Source organism: Paroedura picta, chromosome 4, assembly GCF_049243985.1.
Source record: "Paroedura picta isolate Pp20150507F chromosome 4, Ppicta_v3.0, whole genome shotgun sequence".
NCBI lineage: Eukaryota > Metazoa > Chordata > Lepidosauria > Squamata > Gekkonidae > Paroedura > Paroedura picta.
In genome coordinates, this window is record NC_135372.1 from 36,952,062 (window position 1) to 36,973,446 (window position 21,385).

Genomic DNA, 21,385 nt, shown 5'->3' on the forward strand with positions numbered 1-21,385 from the left:
AGATGATGGGCAAGCTATGAGAGTGAAGAAGGAAGGCTGAGCCAACAGTGAAGCAAGGAACTTTTTGCCAGAGGAGTGAACAATAACACAAAGTGCCATTTCTAGCATCGTTTCCAGCAAGGACCTGCTAGATGCTTCTAGGAAACAAGTCAAGAAGGCCACGTTCTTGGTCCTTAAATTGGACACACTGCCCTTCAGCATGGAGAACTAGGTTAGCTGTCATGGTACACCGTCACTAATAGGCCTATCATCCATGGATTTGTCTAAAATTTGTTTTAAAATTATTAAAAATAATTGCTAGTGTACCTGAGGGACCACCTATGCCCCTTAAAGAGCTCTGCGCTTCACCACCTCCAACCAGCTAGTGATCCCTAGCCCCAAGGAAGTCTGTCTGATCTCAACCAAGGCCAGAGCCTTCTCTGCCATGGCTCCCACCTGGTGCAATGAGCTCCCAGAGAAGATCAGGGCCCTGACAGAACTCAAACTATTCTGCAGGGCCTGCAAAAGGGAGCTCCTCTGCCAGGCATTTGGTTGAGGTTGACCAAAGCCAAACAACATCGACTGGGCCCCAAACCTCCGTGCCTTAAACCCATATGCTGACCAACCATTGGTCTGTTAGAGTGTTTATTGTTAGAATGCTATTTTCTTTGTTTTTCTATAATTATTACGATTACCTTTATTTGATATAATCATACAGTTCAATGTACTGTTCTTTGTTTCTGTTCCATGTGAACCTTAGGGGAGGGTGGCATAAATATGTAATAAAAATAAATAAATAAATAAACTATTTGTGGCAGCTATACATTACTCATATGTTTTGTGAGATAGTTCTATTTGTTCTGAATCTACTGAATCAGTTTCACTGTGGGACCCAAAGATCTCATGCTATTGGAAGAGGGGGGAATCTTACTGTACATCAACATTTGTAAACCACTCCGCGGGAGCGGTAAAAATAAAAGAGTAAGCCCTAGGTGGGAGGAGAAAAGGGTGGGGCGAGTCCGGGATAAAAACTCGAAGGAGCACCGCCGGTCGGTAAGCGCCGCTGCAAGCCGCCTGGCCTGGCCCAGATCCTCTGCCAAGGGCCGGGGGCGGCGGCCCAAGGCCGATACTTCAGTCATCGCCCATTCCCTCCCCCCCTGCCCGCCCGCCTTGCAGGGCTTTTGGCCCTTGCACAGTTGCTTGACAATGCAGAAGCCCAGAGGAGGCAGGTTTTCCCCTCACCAACAAGGAAGGGGGAAGGGGTCACGGTGGGAGAGCCTCAGTGCGCGCAGGGGAACTCGAAATGCCTGTGTTCTGGTTGGATCATTTTGCACATAACGAATGTTTGCTACACCAAGTACTGCACATGTACCATGTTCTGTCATCTCCTTTCTATTATACAGAGGAACCGCAGCTCTGAAAAGCTGCCGGAGCCCCGCAAGACAATTGGAAGTGGAAGGATTGACTTAGAGGAGGAGGGTAGGGTCTGCATTGATCTTTCCTCAAAAAGGAAAGATACGCAGGACTAGAAGGCTACAGAGCTTTTGTTGTAATACTCGGGCAGGGGGGGGGGAGGCTTCTAGCGCCCATTGTATTCACACATACAAGGGGCTTTAAATCTAGTTTGTAATATTATGCATTGTCCCCCTCTAAGCAGACACCCATCTAAATGAGAGACAATTTCCCATGGGGATACAGTTGGCGACAGCACTGTGGTGGTGGGTGGGGGTAATCTGTGCTGGGAGCCCCAGCCCTTCAAATGAATTCAGACTGAAATCCATTGAACTTGTCTCATAAGACTGAATGGAATCCAATGAAAACAGAGCAAGATGCCTTTCGTGTTGCACCTGGCTTCAATTTAAACCTGCACTACTTATTTTGGACTTGCAAGATAGGATGCTGCAAAATGAACATTAACACATTTTTAAAACTAGGTTAGTAGTGTTAGCGTGATCTCTATAATGTAGATCTAGTGAGAGCTACTCCATGTATTGTTTATGCAGGAATAACCCGTATCACTTAATCTTGATTAATCCAATTTCTGTCTGATGTCAACATTTAAGGTATTTAGACAACTGACTGGAAGGTATTTAAGGCATTTAATCCAATTACTACTGACTGGAAGGTATTCGTCCAGCTTGTTTGTTGTCATGTTTAAGTATTAAGACTACTGATTATAATGGATTTAAGGTATTTAGACTCCTGACTGTACACTACACCTATACAGACCACTAACAGTGGAGACAGTCAACTCCTCTCTTTGATCTCAGGGTGAGTGAAGAGAAGGAAAAGGCAGCTATAAAATGTGCTGAAAGCAGCCTGGACTGCCAAACAAGACAAGCTCAGCAGTGCCTCTTAGCAGCCCTCACATAAGGCCTGCTCACAGCTGGTCTGGACCCCTGCTTCATGGCTGCCTGCTACTCCCAAAAAGGCAGACGGAATTGACCATAACAGGAAGGGAGGTGCTCATAACCCAGGCCTAGTCCTTTCCTTGAAATACTATGCTTCAGTGCCCGCAATCTCGACCCCACACTGCAGCTGAGCAGGAAAAATGGCTTGCAAAGCTGCTGCTCCAGAGCAGCTCCCACAGCATACCTGGTGCAGAGCTGGAGGCGGAATGCTCTATGGCCTCTTGGGTTCCTTCGATATTCTCTTTGTTTTCTGCTTGTTTCTTCAAAGTCCTGGTCTTGGAAGGAAGCATGGGTAACCGAGGCAGATATGGCACAATGGAGGAAGAGGACGCCGTCCTCCCAAGTTCTTCGGCTACCTCTGTAAGAAACCATCAGGAGGATAAATTGGGATATGGAGCAACAGAGAAAGAGGAAAGCCAGGTCTGGATGCTAACCGAAGGCACTAGGCAAGGGGGCAGGAAAAATCACTGAGAAATTCAGTGAGGGTATGAAGATACTCCATTGAAATATTTAAAGGGGCTAGTGGTCAGAGACTTCATGTGCTCAGCATTCCCTAGTGAGCACATCTAAACCAGAGTAGGAAAGAACAAATAAAATCACACTTCAAACTGAATCCTTGGGGATTCAAGCAAAGCAATCCAGAAATACCAATGAGTCAAAAGACTGAAGTTTAACTGGGTACATAGTTAAATAAATATTTACTATTTCATCCTTTCTTTGCCTTCTTTTCTTTGAAATTCTGGCACAGCTACTTGGACTGGCAATTGGGCCCATTATTTTAGAAAAGCTCCTAAAATGGAATCTCCTTATGACCTCAATGTTTAAGCTTTACCTGACCTGTCCGCTATTGAGAATACTTCAAAAGAATGTGGACTGCTATCTCACCTATATTTTAATGTCATTCCATCTTCAAACCTGATTGGCAGACTGAATTCATAGATCATCCCTAGAGCCACTGCACAAAAGTACTGCACTGAGGAAATTTGATCAAAATAAGTAAAGACAATTTGCTTATTTGGAAACTGCTCACATACCTTACTCAGAGCATGAATTGAATTTCTGCAACATGAAAACGTTAAGTATGGCACATAATGCAAGAAATATGGTTAGGAAATCAGTTTATGACAAGAGGATTGAGGGAAAGACAAGCTATGTTGGAGCAGAGACACAGTGTAGCTTATCAAACCGAAGTGTTTCACAACTGTAAGAGCTAAAAAGATGCAGAAAAGTAGCTTAACAGTTTTCAGAAAGTCTACACAAATAGCTTCTTGCATGAAAGAACATGCCTGATTTTGATAAATTAGAAAACCCAATTTCTTGAGCACAGCAAATACAAATAAAGTTTAGAAGCCCATGTTTTCAGAAGAAATTTCACAGTTAATTTGAAGACAGACATCAAAAGCTCATGCTAGAAAGATCAACTTCAAAAAAGACCATAGAAGACAAAATGTTAATACTTTCCTGACTACAAGGTAACAAGCAGGATTCTCACCTTCAGAGATGCTGGAATCATGGAACATGGTTTCGAAGGCCTGATGAGTCTCAGCGAATGAAGGCCTGTCTAAGGGACTCCACTTCCAGCCTACAGCGTTAGGGGAGCCAAAGAGATATCCATCACATATAATGAAACAAAGAACACATTACTTGCCAAAAACATACAGCATCAATATCATCACTCACTGTCCACGCCACTATCTATTCCTTATTGCATTCTATATACATGCCTTATGAGCCTCTTGTGGCGCAGGGTGGTAAGGCAGCCGACATGCTGTCTGAAGCTCTGCTCATGAGGCTGGGAGTTCAATCCCAGCAGCTGGCTCAAGGCTGACTCAGCCTTCCATCCTTCCGAGGTCGGTAAAATGAGTACCCAGCTTGCTGGGGGGGGGGGGGGTAAATGGTAATGACTGGGGAAGGGAATGGCAAAACCACCCTGTATTGAGTCTGCCAAGAAAAAGCTGGAGACCGTCACCCCAAGGGTCAGACATGACTCAGTGCTTGCACAGGGGATAACTTTACCTTTTTATACATGCCTCAAAACAGTAAAAGGAGAGCTAAAGAATTACCGGACTGAACCCAATTAAAGGTCCCTCTAGACCAGCATTTTGTTGCCAGAAGACAAACAGCCAAATACTTCTGGGAAGACAATCAGCTTCAACGGTTTCTACTGAAATCCAGTAGTCAGAGAGGGGCAACCCCCACCCCCAGTTGAGCAGCATTTCACAATGCTTTTAAATTGAGGCATCTGCTGTGACAAACCATAGTCACACTAAAATTGTTCATAAGTTAAAGTTAAGCCCTTGACACCGTTGAATTCAAAACCACTGCCAGAGTTTGCGATTCTAGAAATCAGACAAATTTTCTACGTTCACAAGTCATTTGGGCTGCCTGCTTTTCAAATGGGTGATTTCACAACAGAGTGGAGGTGGAGTTTCTTTTAAACAGACTAGGATGTGGATTATGGGGAAATGGTGGGCTCTGAAAAATAACAGATTGATAAAGATGCAGACAGAGACTTGAACTATGAAAAATGTATTGGCACTTAACTGATCCCACTTTGGGGTCAGCAGGTGAATTTCTTCCAGACCAGACTAAACAGGGATTCTCTTTTGTTTTTTTTGGGGGGGGGGGCAGGAGAGAGGGAGGGCTTCATTTGGACATGGAACTGGATCCACTGTGAGTGGGCAAGTAGTTGTGAATTTCCAGCATTGTGCAGGGGTTTGATGACCCTGCAGGTTCCTTCCAACTCTATGATTCTATGATCAGAGGAAACCATATTGAGACTTTTAAAAGATTTTCAGCAGAAATACGATTTCCAATGGGTTTCACTGCAATCATGATGATAAACAAAAAGGAGGGGGGACTTAAAATATTTTGATACTTGGTAAAGATGCTGGATTAAGCAACATGAAGATTTCCTTCTGTCTAACCTTTTAACACTTATGAAGATGTCAACTCATAATAGCTCTTCAAGAGCATATCTCCACAATCTCCAAAAAAAAGAATAATATACCCATCTCTTTGGCCCCACCTGACCCATGGCAGCTTTCTATATCAGTACCTTATTACCACCTCCCTTCCCCAAATCAAAACAAAAAGACAGTACTCACATGCTCTCATAAGTTCATAGACCTTTGGGGGGCAACCTTCAGGCTGTTCCATCCGATACCCTTTCTCTAGCAGATCATAAACCTGAGATAGGTCAATGCCAGGATAGGGTGACATTCCATAGGTTGCAATCTCCCACAGCAACACTCCAAAGGCTGCAACGTAAAAACAAGTTCTTAGGCAAGGTCTTCATTGTCCGCATACTACTACTTCTTAAATTGTGATTGAAGGAAGATTGCTTGTAATGAAAAATCCCAGATATATTCAGGAATTACAGGCAACCCCTGAAACAAGGGGCTGGAGTAGATTGCTTCCACTGCTCAGCTGTTTTTAAGCTTTCCTCCGTAGCTCCTTTAAACAGGGAGGTTTTAAAGGGACTGCAGAAGAAAGCCTGCAAAACAGCTGAGAAGGGAAGGACGCATTACTCTCCCTCCCAGCTAAGTTGGGCGTTCAGTTTAAATGGTACCACCCCAAATGGGCCCGCAAAGTAGCCAATGTTGCAGGGAGAACTTTCCCTGCCCACTCAGCTGGGGCTCTTTTGTGCAAAGCAGAAGAATCCACAAACCATCTGATTCCACAGCAGGAGAGCTTAGGTGGGGCTCTCAGGAAATCTAGTTTAAGCAGGCTGCCCAGAAGACCCTGTAAAACACCTGAGACTCTCTTGGGCACTATGACAAACTGGACTGCCCAAAAAAAGCCCCAAAAGCAGTTTGCAATGCTCAAGAAGAATCCCAGTTGAGCCCTGTGGGATCAGCGGTTTTGCAGGCTCTTTTGGACAGCCCAGTTTAAAAGGACGCCCGAAAGAGCCCCAAGCCGAGCCACCTTTTAGCTATTTTTTGTGGTGTGCTTCGCCATGGTTCAGCCACCTCAGCAATCACCGAAGCGGCATGTAGGAGGCCAGCGCCACGGTGCAGAGAGGAGGGGCAGCCGTGGCATACCAGCCAGCAGCTGCCGGCTGGCATGCTGCTGCCCCTCCTCTCCGCACCACGACGCTGGCCGCCTCGGGCTTTGGTGATTGCTGAGAGGGCTGAACTGTGTCGAAGCTCACAACCCTATTTGCCACTGTTTTCCCTACCTGTCTTGTTGATTTCAGGTCTATTGGACCAGGGGGAAAATCCCAAATCCAAAAACTTTACTGGTATTGTGATCCAAGCTTTTTTTTTTTTTTTTTTTGAGAATCCCAATTTTTTTCCAGAGCCAATAGACCTGAACCAAAAAAAATACCAATGGGAAAAACTGCATACCCCTAATCCTAGCTGAATCTGAGTACACATTCTACTGTGTCACCAAAATGCTCTCCCTTTTCTTGATGGTACCAAGTGCACTGGGCAACCTGATGGAGAATGATCTGATCAGAGAGCGCCTTACAAAACACAGACATGGCACCCAAACCACTGTTTTAAGACTAGAGCTCCCTTTGAGAATGCAAACATTGCCCCACTCCCAGCCTTACAGCCCAGATTAACATGCAAATGAGGTTACTGTATAAAAAGGAAACTTTTACCCCAAACATCTGATTTGATAGAGAATGTGTTGTAGGCCAGACTTTCAGGTGCTGTCCATTTGATAGGGAACTTTGCTCCAGCATGAGCTGTGTATGTGTCTCCAGTCATCAGTCTGCTGAGGCCAAAGTCAGCCACCTTCACCACATGGTTTTCTCCCACCAAGCAATTGCGAGCAGCTAGATCCCTATGCAGACAAATACATAGAGTCAGGACTGCTGTATCCACCAGATACATTATCAACTCACCCCCATTAAATACATGGCATTTGTCTCTGTCTTAGAGGGACAGAACAATCTTACAGCCTGACATGAGTTGTAATTGGATGCTGAGGAAACTACTTTGTTTGTTTTTTGCTGTTGAGACTGTACATTAATCTTTACATGTCCACAGTGACATACAGAGGCTGATCAATACTTCACTGTTCATATGACATGGCTTCCTTCCAGGAATGTTCATTCCTTGCTCATCTAATTTCATGCCCTCTTGTGATATATCCCTGTATAATTTTACTCTCCTGTCCCAAACTTTCAAAAAGGAAAAAAGAATGCCTGTACACAACCAGTAAACATACATGAATGTTGCCACTTTGAAAATTTAAGCTCCTAAATCTGGGGTGGCATTTTGTATTTGGCAGGAAAATTAAACATCAACGAGTGAAGACTGATGTCTGATAACCTAAAAGCTGTGTAGGATAAAAAATTAGTATTGTCGTCACCGAACTGCTATCTACGTAAGACTTCAGACATATCATTTCAAACTTCTGAGAAGCCAAGAGAAAGAAACTTGATTCCTCCCTCCACGGAAATTATAAGTCCATATTGCCAAAAGCCACAAACCATATGCACAGCCTTGTCTATAGAGAACAGTTGGCACAAAGCTCTTGGGCTAAGGCGATGCTAAAGAACAGCTGGTGATAATGCTGCTTAGAAGCCTATTGGCAAATCCCATAAGTTTCCTTCCTTGACCTTGTCCTTCTACAGAGAAGTTAAAAGTTGCCTGCTAACCTATGGATGAAGTTTTTCTTCTCCAGATACTCCATTGCAGAGGATATCTGAGTGGCCATGTACAGCAGGACAACAGCAGTCACCTCCTCCCGATTGCACTCCCGCAGGTAGTCCAACAGATTCCCATATGGCATGTATTCTGTCACAATGTAAAAGGGGGGTTCCAGAGTACACACACCTGGTGAAAGGAATAAGAACAACCATTATTTACTCACTGAGAAAGGTCATTCTCCCCTGAGGTCAGGAGAATTGACCAATGTTTAAATCTAACTTAAAAGTTCAGTCTTCCAGTGAAACAATGGGCAAGATTATCAGGCATCTTTAACACAAGATAGGCAAAGGTTTACAGGCTACTATGGTACAGGGCCCAGGTGTAAGGTCCTTCTGCCTTGTATGAACAACCACAGGTGATGGGGTCTCACACAAGCACCCTCATGCAGTAGTACTGCACGGAACACAGTAGAAATGGGAAAGGAACATTGTTCTTGGCTTTCTACAACCAAGCAGCACTGTGGTTCCACTGCTGCTTCCTCCTAGTCTTCCTCCCCCGGATGGAAAAGCAGCAGTCCAATCCTTGTGAGGGTCAGTCCCCTGACAAGCAGGAGATGCAAAGTCAGGATCACAATGAAAGGATCTATGCTTAATAATTCTCTGGGAGGGCAGCTTTATTCAGTTATAGTCTTATTTAATATCAAGTCAGGCTCAGAAATAAGGATTCAAAAATCATTCAAACATTCACAAGACAGTAAAAGAGTCAGGGATTATGTTGAGGGCATGCACCAACTGCAGCTACCAGTCAGTTGCCTACTGTGGAAACACAAAACAGGCACATAAATGAAAATACAGCTAATTGAATATTGCAAGAATGCCATTAACTTGAGAATAAAGGCACTGATTCTCGGCAAAACGCGTAAGTATGATAAAGGAAAGGAAATTGGAATTTCAAGTGCATTATCTGCAGTTACTGCAGCATCGTGTCATTCTGGCACCAACAGATGGCAACTCTTTCCAATTTGCTCCCCTTCCTCCTTATAGCTTCTATGGGTAGGAATGTTCAACAGCTGCCATCTAGGAAATAATGGCCAGCTTTAAAACGTTAAAAAAATCCTCCTTATCCACTGACTGTGACAAACTTCTGTCTGCACAATCTGCTAAATCATATTGATAGTGCACAACTACTAGAATTAAAGCTGGCATAGTTCTATCAACCTTCCTGTGTTTCTCTTTGAGATTCAAACTGGGTTTGAGAATATTTTTAAAAAGACTTCCAGTATACATTTCAGTAGGGCTAGGAGTAGTAAAGTAGAAAATAATGCCAATGAAAAACTGACTATGACATGACATAATGAAGGAAGGTGTTTATAAAGCTAGAGGACATAGTACTACAAGGCAGATGGATACTGCTTTTCCTCTTCTACTGTATTGCTATTCTAGTTAATTTTGCCCACCTGAACATTTCTGGTTTGCATATTCTTTGAAATGACAGAAATGGGAGTGGCTTCCTGACCACATGCAGCTCTTATATTTATATACAGCATAAAAAATAAATGAAGACCAACAATACACTTAACGTTTATATACAGTGTTAAAGGTGTCCCCATAAATATATGTATGCATACAGTAATCTTTTGCTTTGTAAGGCAAGAATCTTTCTAAAATCTAGGAGTACAGGCGATGTGGTTAACACCTACAGAAGCTGTTTCTGAATCATGGACTGCCTTCACTTATCATCCTCTTAGTTCCTACTGCAGGCTTTTGCATTCATCACAAGTAGTAACCAAGGTTCCAAAGATTTTCCTTCACTCATCTTCAAAGCATCATCTCATGCCCAGTGTCTCTGACTCTCCACTGTGCAAGGAGTTTCATGAAGTCGCAAAATCAGAAGAAGAGTTAGTTTTTATACCCTGCTTATCACTACCAGGAGTCTCAAAGCAGCTTACAATTGCTGTCCCTTCCTCTCCGCATAAGACATCCTGTGAAGTAGGTGGAGCTGAGAAAGCTCTGACAGAATTGCTCTGTCAGAGCAGAGAGACTGCAATATAAAACAAGCAATTTTACATTATAAAATATGACTGGAATTTATTATATGTGGGCATGACTTTAAGACCCTTTAAGGTTTTGGACTGCTGAACACAATTCTAGGATTAGGCATGTTCTGGGAAACGTCTAAGAATTCTGGTATAATGGGAGACTTCAGTTTCCGAGACTACACTGATGTTTTGGTAACTTCTTGGACATTTATTACTACATTGTTACTTTGGAAATTTCTGATGAGATATTTACAACTACATTTCAAATTGTATTAATAGGACATATCATGTCTTTACTCCTGGAGTCTGGAATGATTAGAAGCAGAATAAAACATACAGGTCACAATTGTCTGTTTCATTGGGGGGGGGGAGTATGGTTGAGGTCACTGAAGTTCCTTGCATTCCCCAAATTTTCCGACTTTTGCCCTACTGTGAACTGGCAATGCTAATGTGAAGTCCGGCAACAGATGTTAGCATACACCAGAAAATAGCTCCAAACACTGAGAGCATTCAAAGTACATGGCAGCAGCCACCATAGTATTCACGCCAACATTTGGGTCGACGGGGTGTGTGTGTGTGAAAAGAGCAGCGAGCTGCCAAGTATGTTCCACTTGTGCCTGGCTTCAATAGAGGATTTTGTCTCTCTTGCAATGCTCCGGTCATTAATAAACTTCAGCTACACATTCCACCCGGTACTTTTAAAATAAAATACCAATAAAGGGCCCATGGTTCTTAGGAATTTAGTATCAGACTGGAATCAAGACGACTTAGTTCAATGTCCTGCTCCCTGTCCGTTCAGCCATGAAGCTCAATAGGTGCTCTCGGGCCAGCTGCTTGTTTTTGATTCCCAACCAGGGGTCCATGGACGCCCAGGGGTCTACGGAAGCCCCAAAGAGGGTCTGCAGTTTCCCCCTACTGCCTTAATGGACCCATCCACAAGCTAGGGAACTGGTCACTTCCACTGCTCCCCAAGCATGTACTCTCTCATGGTTTCTGTGCCTGGGAGGGGGAGGAACCTCCATGCCTGCTCCTGTCTTAAACTGTCTCCCCTCTCAAATGTGTTTGTTAACATGAGTGGTGATGTCACTTATGGTGACTTGTCACTTCCAGAGGGTGTGGCAGAGAGGCGTTGCCAGACGACATCACTTCCGGAGGTCTCCAAAGCCTGAGAAATTATTTCAGGGGCTCCTTCACCGTCAAAAGTCTGGTCTGAGGTATCTCACAGAGCTGTTGTGAGGATAAAGTGAGAATGGGAACCCTCTCAATTGACGGGTGGGAGAGCAAGGTAAGAGGTTTGCTCAATGTTAGTCTTGGGGAGGTTTCCAGAATGCTTCAAGAACACACATTCTCCCCCACCCAAAATAAAACAAAGCACATGCTCATTTGAAGCCTACAGAGAGGGGCCAGAACCTGAGTCCTCGATACTGCAGCTCTGGTGGATGAAGGAAGAACTGACAAAGAAGGCTTGTGTGGTTCACAGCTTCTGTGCCTATTTGCTAACTCGAGAACAGCCTGTTTCAACCTTTTGACTGTGGAGGAATTCCTGAATTATTTTTCAAGGTACCCCGAAAGTGGTGACATGCCCTTTCAGAGAAGTGGGCATGGAAATAAGATGCGAGAACCAGTCAACCATTAACAAAGACCATTAATGATCATTTACCGTTTCGCAGATAAAGTCTCATTACTCTTCCGGGACCTTCCTGCCACGATTGCCACAGATAGGGAATTGGTGGCCCATTGGCCTTCACAGGCAGCTCTCTTTGACCAAAGTGGACTTGTTACTAGGCTCAGTAAGGGTGACTACCTGCTCCCTTGCTCACTAATGCCTCACAGCCAAGTTCCAATTTACAAAATTATAGTCCCCACCCACCCAAGGATAGTAAGAGACCAAATTACCCGAAACAATTGGACTGAGTACGAGCTCGCAGACGAAATTTCACCAGCGTAAAACTCTCATTTAGCCATCTTCACCGCCATCTCGTACGCTCTCACAAGTGTGCAATAAGATGTTCTTGCCACGAGTCTTCCTCCACACATGCTCAAGTCATCTCACTTCTCTCTTCCTCTCCCAAAGCTCCCTGGTATACCATGGAGCTTGTTTGAGGCAAAGGCGGAGGAGACGACTAGGGGCGAACTCATCAATGGCAGCAGCCAAGCGGGAGTGCCAGTCCTCCACTAGCGCCGCCAACGAGTTGCCAGGAGGCATTTGGTCCTGCCGAGCATTCAGGAACCTGGATGAATACATAAGTCTCCATGGGGCAGGCTAAAATATGCCCGTCGCCCAAGCAGGACGGATCTGATGTCCGAATTCAGGCCTGCAGGGCATAGTGATCTGATCATGGGATGATGTTCGTTGCCATCAGATCCACCTTTCCTTCTCTGCCAACGATTAGATCTAACGTGTGGTCAGTCTAATGGGTGGGACCGACAACAAATTACGAGAACCCTAGTGCTTCCATGGCTGATACCAGGTCCAAGCCATAACCTCGGGATGAGGAGTCTGCATGGATACTGAAATCCCCCAGGACTAATAGCCTGGAGAACTGCAATACCCAGGCAGCTTACTGTCTTACATCTGGACAGTCACATTACAGAATGTGCATAAACTGTGAGCATGCTAGTACACATAAAATCTGAGCAATAACTACACAGTCTGGGCCTCAACAAGCTGCAAATTAGATACAAGGACTAACATGCGGCAGACTTGGACGAAGCAGAGACATGCCCAACGGGTAGGGCAAGCAAGCACAATCCCACTCACAGAGCTTTGCCCAATACGCCCCAAAGTAAGTGAAGTTTAGACATCATGCCCAAACTGGTTTTGGAGCATGATGACCTGACTGGATTGGCCATATGGTGATCAAATAACAACACTGAAATTAGAAGTAAGTATGGCATTGGGGCCAGGTTAATGCACTCACCTAGTAACTGCACCAGATTGGGATGTTTGATTTCCTTCATAACAGAAGCTTCTTTCAAGAACTCCTCCACCTCCATAGTATCTTCCTGAAAATGAGGCAAGATACTTTTAACGAATCATAGAATCATAGAGTTGGAAGGGGCCATACAGGCCATCTAGTCCAACCCCCTGCTCAACGCAGGATTAGCCCTAAGCATCCTAAAGCATCCAAAGACCATTAATGAACAAGCAAAAACGCTAGAGCAGGGGTAGTCAACCTGTGGTCCTCCAGATGTCCATGGACTACAATTCCCATGAGCCCCTGCCAGCATTTGCAAGCCCAGGAAAATGCTGACTGCCAATTTGGGGTCAGGAGAAAAATTTCCTCCAGGCCAGGGATTCTGGTTTTATTTCGGGGGAGGGGGCGGGCATAATCCAGACATGAAATCAGGGTCACTGTGGTTGGGCAGGTAGTTGCGAGTTTCCTGCGTTGTGCAGGGGGGTTGGACTAGACTACTCTGGAGGTCCCCTTCCAGCTCTCAGAGTCTATTCTATGGTGATAAGGCCTCTACAAGCTGCCACCTTTAAACACAAACTGGCTTTTGTCATGGCAATCAGCATGCATTCTAGAACTATTCTGAGAGTTTCTAGATACAAGCTGGGCATGATCAGACAAACAGAAAGCTTGCAACATACCTTGAGTGTTTTCACAGCCACTGTGAGGTTGTATTTCTTCCACACCCCAACATACACTTCGCCATATTGTCCTCCCCCGAGCTTGTGCTTCATAGTGATGTCTGTTCGTTCCATCTCCCATTTGTCATGGATGGGGGACACTCCATAGACTGTGGGCTTATTGCACTTTGGAGCTGGGTAGTGCAAGGTTGTCACCAGGCCATCAGCTACCGTCGAGTGATGGTGAACTAACTCTGCCAATGTGTTAAAGCGGCTTTCGGCTGTTACGTACACCTGTCGAAGAGGACACCAAGACTCGGTAAAAAAATATTCTCTTTCAGGGCATGCAGCCCCAGTGAATTGACCAGTTATAAAGGAAAGAGAAAAGCAAGGTCTGTAAACTCAGTGTTTGCTTGGAGCTAGTCTGGTATGTCTGGCTAGTCTGGAAACTCAAATACTTTGGCCACATCATGAGAAGAAAGGACTCCCTGGAGAAGAGCCTAATGCTGAGAGCGATTGAGGGCAAAAGAAGAAGGGGACGACAGAGAACGAGGTGGCTGGATGGAGTCCCTGAAGCAGTACGTTCAAACCTAAATGGACTCCGGGGAATGGTAGAGGACAGGAAGGCCTGGAGGATCATTGTTCATGGGGTCGCAATGGGTCAGACACGACTTCGCACCTAACAACAACAAACTCTGGCATGACAGGTGCTGATTACTGATATAGAACTCTTGGCAAGAAGCCTATCACTTAGCTATTCCAAAGGAAATCAGAGTTACTGAGTAGTACTTCAAGAAGCAAATCCTCTGCTTAACAGAATGGAAACTTGCATTTTCAGTATTCCTTTCACTACAAATGGCTGCTTTAGTTTAGAGCAGGGGTAGTCAAACTGCGGCCCTCCAGATGTCCATGGACTACAATTCCCAGGAGCCCCCTGCCAGCGAACGCTGGCAGGGGGCTCCTGGGAATTGTAGTCCATGGACATCTGGAGGGCCGCAGTTTGACTACCCCTGGTTTAGAGGATAGGAAATGAAAGCAAGAATGGTTTCATGCTTTAAAAAAATAGGAAAAAAGGTGCTCTCAAAATTATTTACCTTGCCGTCTGTGGTGGTATTGATCCTGTAGTGGTAAACACGTCCCTCGTACCTGAGCGAGATGGACAACTGTCCTGGGCTGCTCTCACTTTCCCGAACTAGGAAGCTGCCATTAATGAGGCTGCTCAGCAGATACTCAGCTGCGCTGCGTGACACTGGTCCGTGATACCAGGAATGCTTCTCCAGACTGTTCACTGGGGTGATGTAGTTACTAGGTACCCATCCCTGCCCGTTCTTAGAGCGTACCTCACTCCATTCACCATTCTGGTTGTAACCCAAGACTCGTAACTTCTCACCTGAAAGGGGTAGCAGTGGGGGGTTAGGGGAAGAGAACCAACACAGCAAAATGAGGTTTTAATTTTTTATTCAATTTTTCCCATGCAGAGATTAAAGGAAAATTACATGGTGAGGAGAGAACAAATACACCAGTAAGACACAAAGTACCTTTAAAAAGCATATTCCTTTATTTTGGCTCAAGCTACATATAGCAGACCACACATCTCCCAGCATTTTTTAAAGCAGGACTATACCTGTGTGGGTCCACTTTCTTATGCCAAGACTTCTATAGTTACCTGGGGTCTAAAGATGTCCCCGGAACATGGGAAAGGGGTTATTCTCAGACCTATAGTACAGATAACCAAAAGGCCAGGGGAAGAAGCACCATGGATCAAATCCCAAATCTCACAAAGAAATCAAAGCCAAAATACAACAAAAATAATCACAAACCACAGGGAGTCTGCACCTAAGCAGGGGAAGAGCCAATCCAAAACAGATCTGCAAAAGTCTTCAGATGGTCACTACCCACAAGACTTGCAGTGTTTTCAAAGTGGGGATCAACTGTTTCCTTCTTCTACACATGGCCTTCAGTTTTTCATTTCCATCCTGTACGCCATCACAAGCACTGCTGCAGGCCCCCACCCCACCCCACCCCACCCCACCCTCAACCTCTACAACAGTCATGGCGGCCTACAGAAATTCATGTTCCCTCCTCTTCTACACTTCCCCCTCCCAGAGAGGAAACAGACAGGCTTACCTTTGGTGATGCTGAGCGTATTGTCACCACTTGCTACAAAATCGTAAAGTGCAACAAAAAGATTTGGGTCACTCTCAGTAGCTCCAAGCAGGTTCTCCTTGGAACTCCACCTGATGGCTTCATTCAGTGCCTGGGGTTCAGTGTCACAACCATAGGGGCGGTGCAGAGCCTCTGGAGGAGGGGGGGAAATTGGTTAGTCTCCATTATCTGTTAGAATCTAGGATATGCTGTCAGCATGAATCAAGACCTAGGCAGCAAACACAACTCTGAGCTGTCCACACCGAAAGCACAATTCTTCAATATAACTAGGAGGAAACAGTGGGGATAGGCCAGGGCTTTTGGATGCCTGGTGCAAAAAGCCCCATGAAAATGGAACCATTCCTAAGACACAGTCTCCCTGGAAGCTCTGCTAACTAGCAAGGTGGCAGAGTGGGAGAGGGCTAACCCACTGGGGGATAATCATTCTTGCAGTTCTTGTTCATTCCAAGTATGAAGACGCCCCACAGATCAGAACTGTGCAATCCACCTTTAATGGCATTTTGGATCTACCACTTGAACAGTTCCCCCTCCAAAGCTAGTCCTCAAAATGAACACTGGAGCACCAGCTGAGCAACCAGATGACCCAACGGTTGGTAAAGCAGCAGCAGTCTCATGTGAGAGATTAAAGCCATCAGCCCTGATGACAGTGATGATTCCAGGTAAGAGCAAGTATTTGCTCACCCACGCAGGACAGAAGAACCTGTCTCAGAAAACCTTGTGTTAACACAATAATGACGTACAATCCTGGAAATTAACGAATGCATGAGCTGAAAGAGCTAATCAAGCCCACACAGAAAAGGACAACATCCCTCAGAAGTTCATTCACCCCTGTATTTTAACAGAACGGGTTTAGTCCCTGCATGAGCTCTGAGAACAGGGCATAGGATCCCAAGGGAAGTCTTTCCAGACTTTCAGAGATTAGTTCCTATGGAGAAGGTGACTTTGGAGGGTAGGCTCTATGGCATTAGGACATATCCTCACTTAGGTACTTCCCCTCCACACTTTCCAGTCTCCAGGAACCTCCCAACCCAGAGTTGGTAACCCTAGGTGGAGTGGGCCTCTCTTCCACAAGAACATTAATCCCTAACTATGACATACTCATGTCTAGACCTGCCTTTCTCACATGTACAGCAGCCTCACTCTAGTAGTGTGATAAACAAAAGGAAAGCCCATAGCAGAACTATCCAGTACTCTTGACTTGGCATGCCTAAGTGGTTGGCCACCAAAAGTAGCATGGCTGTTAGCCACACCTTCAAGCATCACTTCAGTCTTCTTCCTTTCGTACATCATGGCTCCACCTTGTGCCCCTGACTCTCTTCCTCTCCACATTCTCTCCAGAATATTCAATCTAGTTCTTGTGTTTACCAAGCATCTTTCACCAAACACATTAAAAAAACTGCCAGGCTAGGCAAAAACTAATTATGGCAAGTTTATTTATTAGATTTTTATACCACCCTCCCATACGGCTCTGGCCGGTTCTGCCAAAAGAAGCTTAAAACTTATTCCCTAACAAAGACTCCCAATAATTTGAACAGATGTGCCACCTTTTGATAGACGGATAAGTTACTGCCATCATAATAACCTCCTATGGTTCCACAAGTCACTTTACAGCAGGCTTTCTCAATCCTGGGTTTCTTGGCAGTCTTGGAAGGGTTTCCTGAATGGGTGCCCCTCCTCCCAAAATGGCCAATGGTGGGCCTGGAGGGGGCAGGAAGGGGAGGGCCCCCAGGTAGACATGCACGCAGCTATGCTTCCCAACCCTAATCAGCACGATCACGCCACTTCTGGGGTTTCTCAAAGCCTGAAGAATGTCTCAGGGGGTTTCTCAATGGTAAACAAGTTGAGAAAGGCTGCTCTACATAGCATTAGGACAGTCACATTAGACCACGGCAAGCCAATTCATCCAGTGGGTGGACAGAGCCTCAGCCGAAAACTGCCCCTCAAGGGTCTGCTCAGCAAGCAGCTGCTGCTCCACATCTCCCTTGAGGTGACAGAATGTGTGTGTGTGTTTGCGGAGGGGGGGGGGGACAGGCAGTACTGACAGAAAGGGGAACAGGAGGACAAAGACCAAGCTCCTCCCCCCACCCCTTTATTATGTCACAAATCCAGGACTGGCACACAAGCACCAGCCACTCCCTCTATAGCCGAGCCACATGCAACTTGGCCACAGCAACCCATGTGAAAGAAACGGGAAGGTCCCGATGAAAGAAAGCGGCAGTAGCATCCCACCTGCTGCTGCCAGTTTCATAGTGCTGCCCACAAAGCCATTTGTAGTTCTGTGCTATGTCACACCAGGATCAAGAATTCGAGGCAGATGCGCAGAGCTCCAAGCCACACTGCAAGAACTGAGAAGTCGACTTTTACATGTTTGCGGTTCACAGTCCTCCAATAAAAAGTGGGGGGAGGGGGAATTGTCAGATAACTGTGCCGTCCAGTTACATAAAAGATTAATGCTGACGCCTTTTATGACTACATAATTTATCAGCACACAATGTTGGAGAGGGTCCTCAAGGGATCGTTTGAGTCATCCCCTTTGCCTTTGAGGAAGGCCTGTGAAAGCCATACTTGACTGACACCCAATAGATCACAATTATACTTTGTACATTGGGCACTCCAGGTCAAGACCATCGCTTACATCCTGAGAAAGGCTTTTTTAATATCCTCATCTTCCTAATAGTGGACAGAGTTAGAGGACTGCCTTTGTCCTATCTTGCTCAAAGTAAATAGAAGCACTCATCCTTACCGTAAAGTGGACTGTCAGGGGGATAGCCGTATTGGTCTGAAGCAACAGAACAAAGTTTAGGTCCTTTTACACCAGTGGTTCTCAACCTTAGGGTCGCCTGGCCCTTTCCCGCAGGGTCGTTATGTTGGTGGCTGCCCGCAAAAGTAGCAGGCGGAGGTGGGCGGCAGCAGGTGGGCAGAGGTGGCTGGTGGTGGCATCCAGAGGCAGTGGAGCCATGGCACTGGCCACCTCTGAATTGTTGTGTGCCTGTGCACCCACGCATGCATATATGTGCCTGCACATGCCACCACCACAGTTGAGGTTGCGGCGTAAAGGTGGGTAAGAACCGCTGTTTTAAACCAACAAAGTTTGATTCTGGGCATAAGCAGAAAGAGGAGTGCATGCACATGAAAGCTTATACCCAGAATTAACATTTATTGAAGGTGCCACCGGACTCAAACTTTGTTCTGTAAAATGTACAGCGCATCTCGGATGGGATTCTCACACCTGAATCTAGTTGAGAACGATGAAGATTAAAAAGAGAATAAATAGCACAAGGCACAATGGGAACTCTTGGTACTTTAAGCTGCTTTGAGACACCTTTAAGTAATGAAAAGCGGGGTAAAACCCTCCTCAGCTCTCTCACTTGCCCACAAAAAATGACCTACTCCCTGCCTGAGCCTATTCACACACTGTCCTGTCATAGCACAGATTACTCTGGACCCGAAACAAAATCAAGCAGAAAGAAACTGAAGATAGCACCAAACAAATAGGATTCTGAAAAAGCCAAGCCTAAGATACTGTTGCTCATTTAGGTTCACGAGAAATTTTAAGCCCACAGATCTGGAGGAATTAAAATGATACGTAACCTCCCTTTCCAACATACCTGTCAAACCAGAAAAGCCAGGGTAGGAGGCCTCTTCACAGAAAGAGCACCGTTGCTCATTGTTCTCTTTACCAAAACGGTTAGACTGAAGAACGGTCCCAAGAATCATACTGCGTCCAACAGGATACCAATGCAAATGCCTAGCCCCAGTCAGAGAGCAACTCCCTCAGGCCTGGCGGGTCACACAAATGCGATTACGATGGACAAGAGGCCAAGCCAACAAGAGGCAGAACTGCTGGCGTGGGCGGGGAAACAAGCAAGGGAAAGCATTCCTGCGTGAAGCAACAGGAAGCTTTGGAAAGGTGGGGCTTTTCCTAAAAGTCAGGGTGCCAGGAATGGAGGGCAAATCGAAACAGTCCAGGAATTGACAACAACGGGACAACAATGAAACCTCATTCATTCATGGCAGGAAATTAAATTGCTTGAATGAAGTGTTTCAGTATATCTGAGCAATGCGCACAAGACCCGCACTTTTAAAAACGTATACAGAGCGCCACGTGCTTCCATGAAATAACCCTGAATCGAACAACAAAGGTTTACAGAAATTATGTTCTTAAAGCAATACTAACACAAGCGTTTGGGGGGAGGGGGTGTTAGTGATGAGTACTAAAGCTCACCATACTAGTACTCAAGTGGAACTGTTAATCTCAGCTGTTTTCACTGAGCATGCCTGCTCCACAGTCATGTTTTAAATGACAACAGAACTTGGCAAGCACCACAGACACCCAGTACCTCTACAGCAGGGGTAGTCAAACTGCAGCTCTCCAGATATCCATGGACTGCAATTCCCATGAGCCCCTGCCAACAACTGCTGGCAGGGGCTCATGGGAATTATAGTACATGGACATCTGGAGGGCCGCAGTTTGACTACCCCCTGCTCTACAGTCTGACAGTGCTTCACATTAATCAGCTACTGCAACCAGATGTGAGATCAGTAACGGAAGCAAGAATTTAGAACTGGGAAGACAAAGGGGCTTTCCTCTTGAAAGCCCTTTGAAGTCCAGAAGATCAGTTCCATATATACAATGGCACCAGCAAAGCGCCTCTCGCTGCGTCAGGCCGCTGCCCAAGGGAGCCCCTGGCAATTGCGCGGAGCGCGGCTGCCGGGGGCTCCCTGCCCAGCGGCCTGATGCGGCGAGAGGCGCAAAGCGCCTCTCACTGCGTCAGGCCACTGCCAGACGAATACCCCGGCAGTCGCGCGGAGCGCGGCTGCCGGGCCCTCCCTGCCTCCCCTGCCGCCGCCGCTTAGACACGACGCCACAGGGAGGGAGCCGCCACGGAGAGCCGTCGCCACGGGACACAACAAACTGAGTGCGTAGCGCCCGCTGTATCCCTTATACAGTGGGCTATATTTCTAGTGATCACATAAACCGATTATGCACGAGGCGATCCCGCCACCGCTTCTGGTTGCGCCCCGGTCACCCAGAAGCTGTGCTTTCTTCTGCGTTTCGCTAACGCGGCTTTTTCGGCGGCATGCACCGAAGCTGCGGCCGGTTGCAGCCGGCTCCGTGCATTATCGGTGATTTTAGTCGCCGCCATTCCACCCCGAATGTGCATTATTCCCCTCGTGCATAATGGGTCATAGAGAGACACTCAGAATCTGCAGTAGGCATCACATTTGGAAGGTCTTGAGTTTGTTTATGTCAGGTTTTAGTACAGTCCCATGTTTCTGACCCATATAGGAGGATGGGCAGGATTAGGGTCTGGGAGAGGAGAACTTTAGTCTTGAGAGAAATGTTTGTCTTCTTCCAGAGGCACCATTTCAGTGTGGCAAATGCTGATGTTGCTTGGCCAATCCTATTGTGGGCTTCAGTGGTAGATGACACTTTCTTTTCTTGCACCAATGAGCCTAAGTATTTAAATTCTTTGACTTGCTCAATTTGGGTTCCATTGAGGTATACATTTGTTGGTGATTCATCTGTGGTTATGACTTTGGTTTTGTCCACAGTTATTTTTAAGCCGTAAGGTTGGGCAATGCAGGCAATGTCATAGAGGATGTTAAG

At 45.9% G+C, this 21,385-nt stretch overlaps 1 protein-coding gene across 3 annotated transcripts in view; it reads right to left on the reverse strand.

Annotated features, from left to right (window-relative positions):
• Nucleotides 1-21,385, reverse strand: part of ABL2 (ABL proto-oncogene 2, non-receptor tyrosine kinase) — a 53,030-nt gene that overhangs the window by 2,912 nt on the left and 28,733 nt on the right. Inside the window, exons 1-10 of one of the 3 annotated variants that reach the window (XM_077332460.1) lie at nucleotides 19,383-19,522; nucleotides 15,736-15,906; nucleotides 14,703-14,998; nucleotides 13,630-13,902; nucleotides 12,956-13,040; nucleotides 8,005-8,182; nucleotides 7,000-7,184; nucleotides 5,498-5,650; nucleotides 3,883-3,972; nucleotides 2,575-2,748 (exon numbers count right to left, since the gene is read on the reverse strand). In XM_077332460.1, coding sequence (XP_077188575.1) covers nucleotides 2,575-2,748; nucleotides 3,883-3,972; nucleotides 5,498-5,650; nucleotides 7,000-7,184; nucleotides 8,005-8,182; nucleotides 12,956-13,040; nucleotides 13,630-13,902; nucleotides 14,703-14,998; nucleotides 15,736-15,906; nucleotides 19,383-19,491 — 1,714 coding nt within the window. In that variant the 5' untranslated portion in view covers nucleotides 19,492-19,522. Of the gene's footprint in view, nucleotides 1-2,574; nucleotides 2,749-3,882; nucleotides 3,973-5,497; nucleotides 5,651-6,999; nucleotides 7,185-8,004; nucleotides 8,183-12,955; nucleotides 13,041-13,629; nucleotides 13,903-14,702; nucleotides 14,999-15,735; nucleotides 15,907-18,003; nucleotides 18,172-19,382; nucleotides 19,523-21,385 lie in introns of those variants that run through there. The other 2 variants (XM_077332461.1, XM_077332459.1) reach the window with 2 other exon arrangements.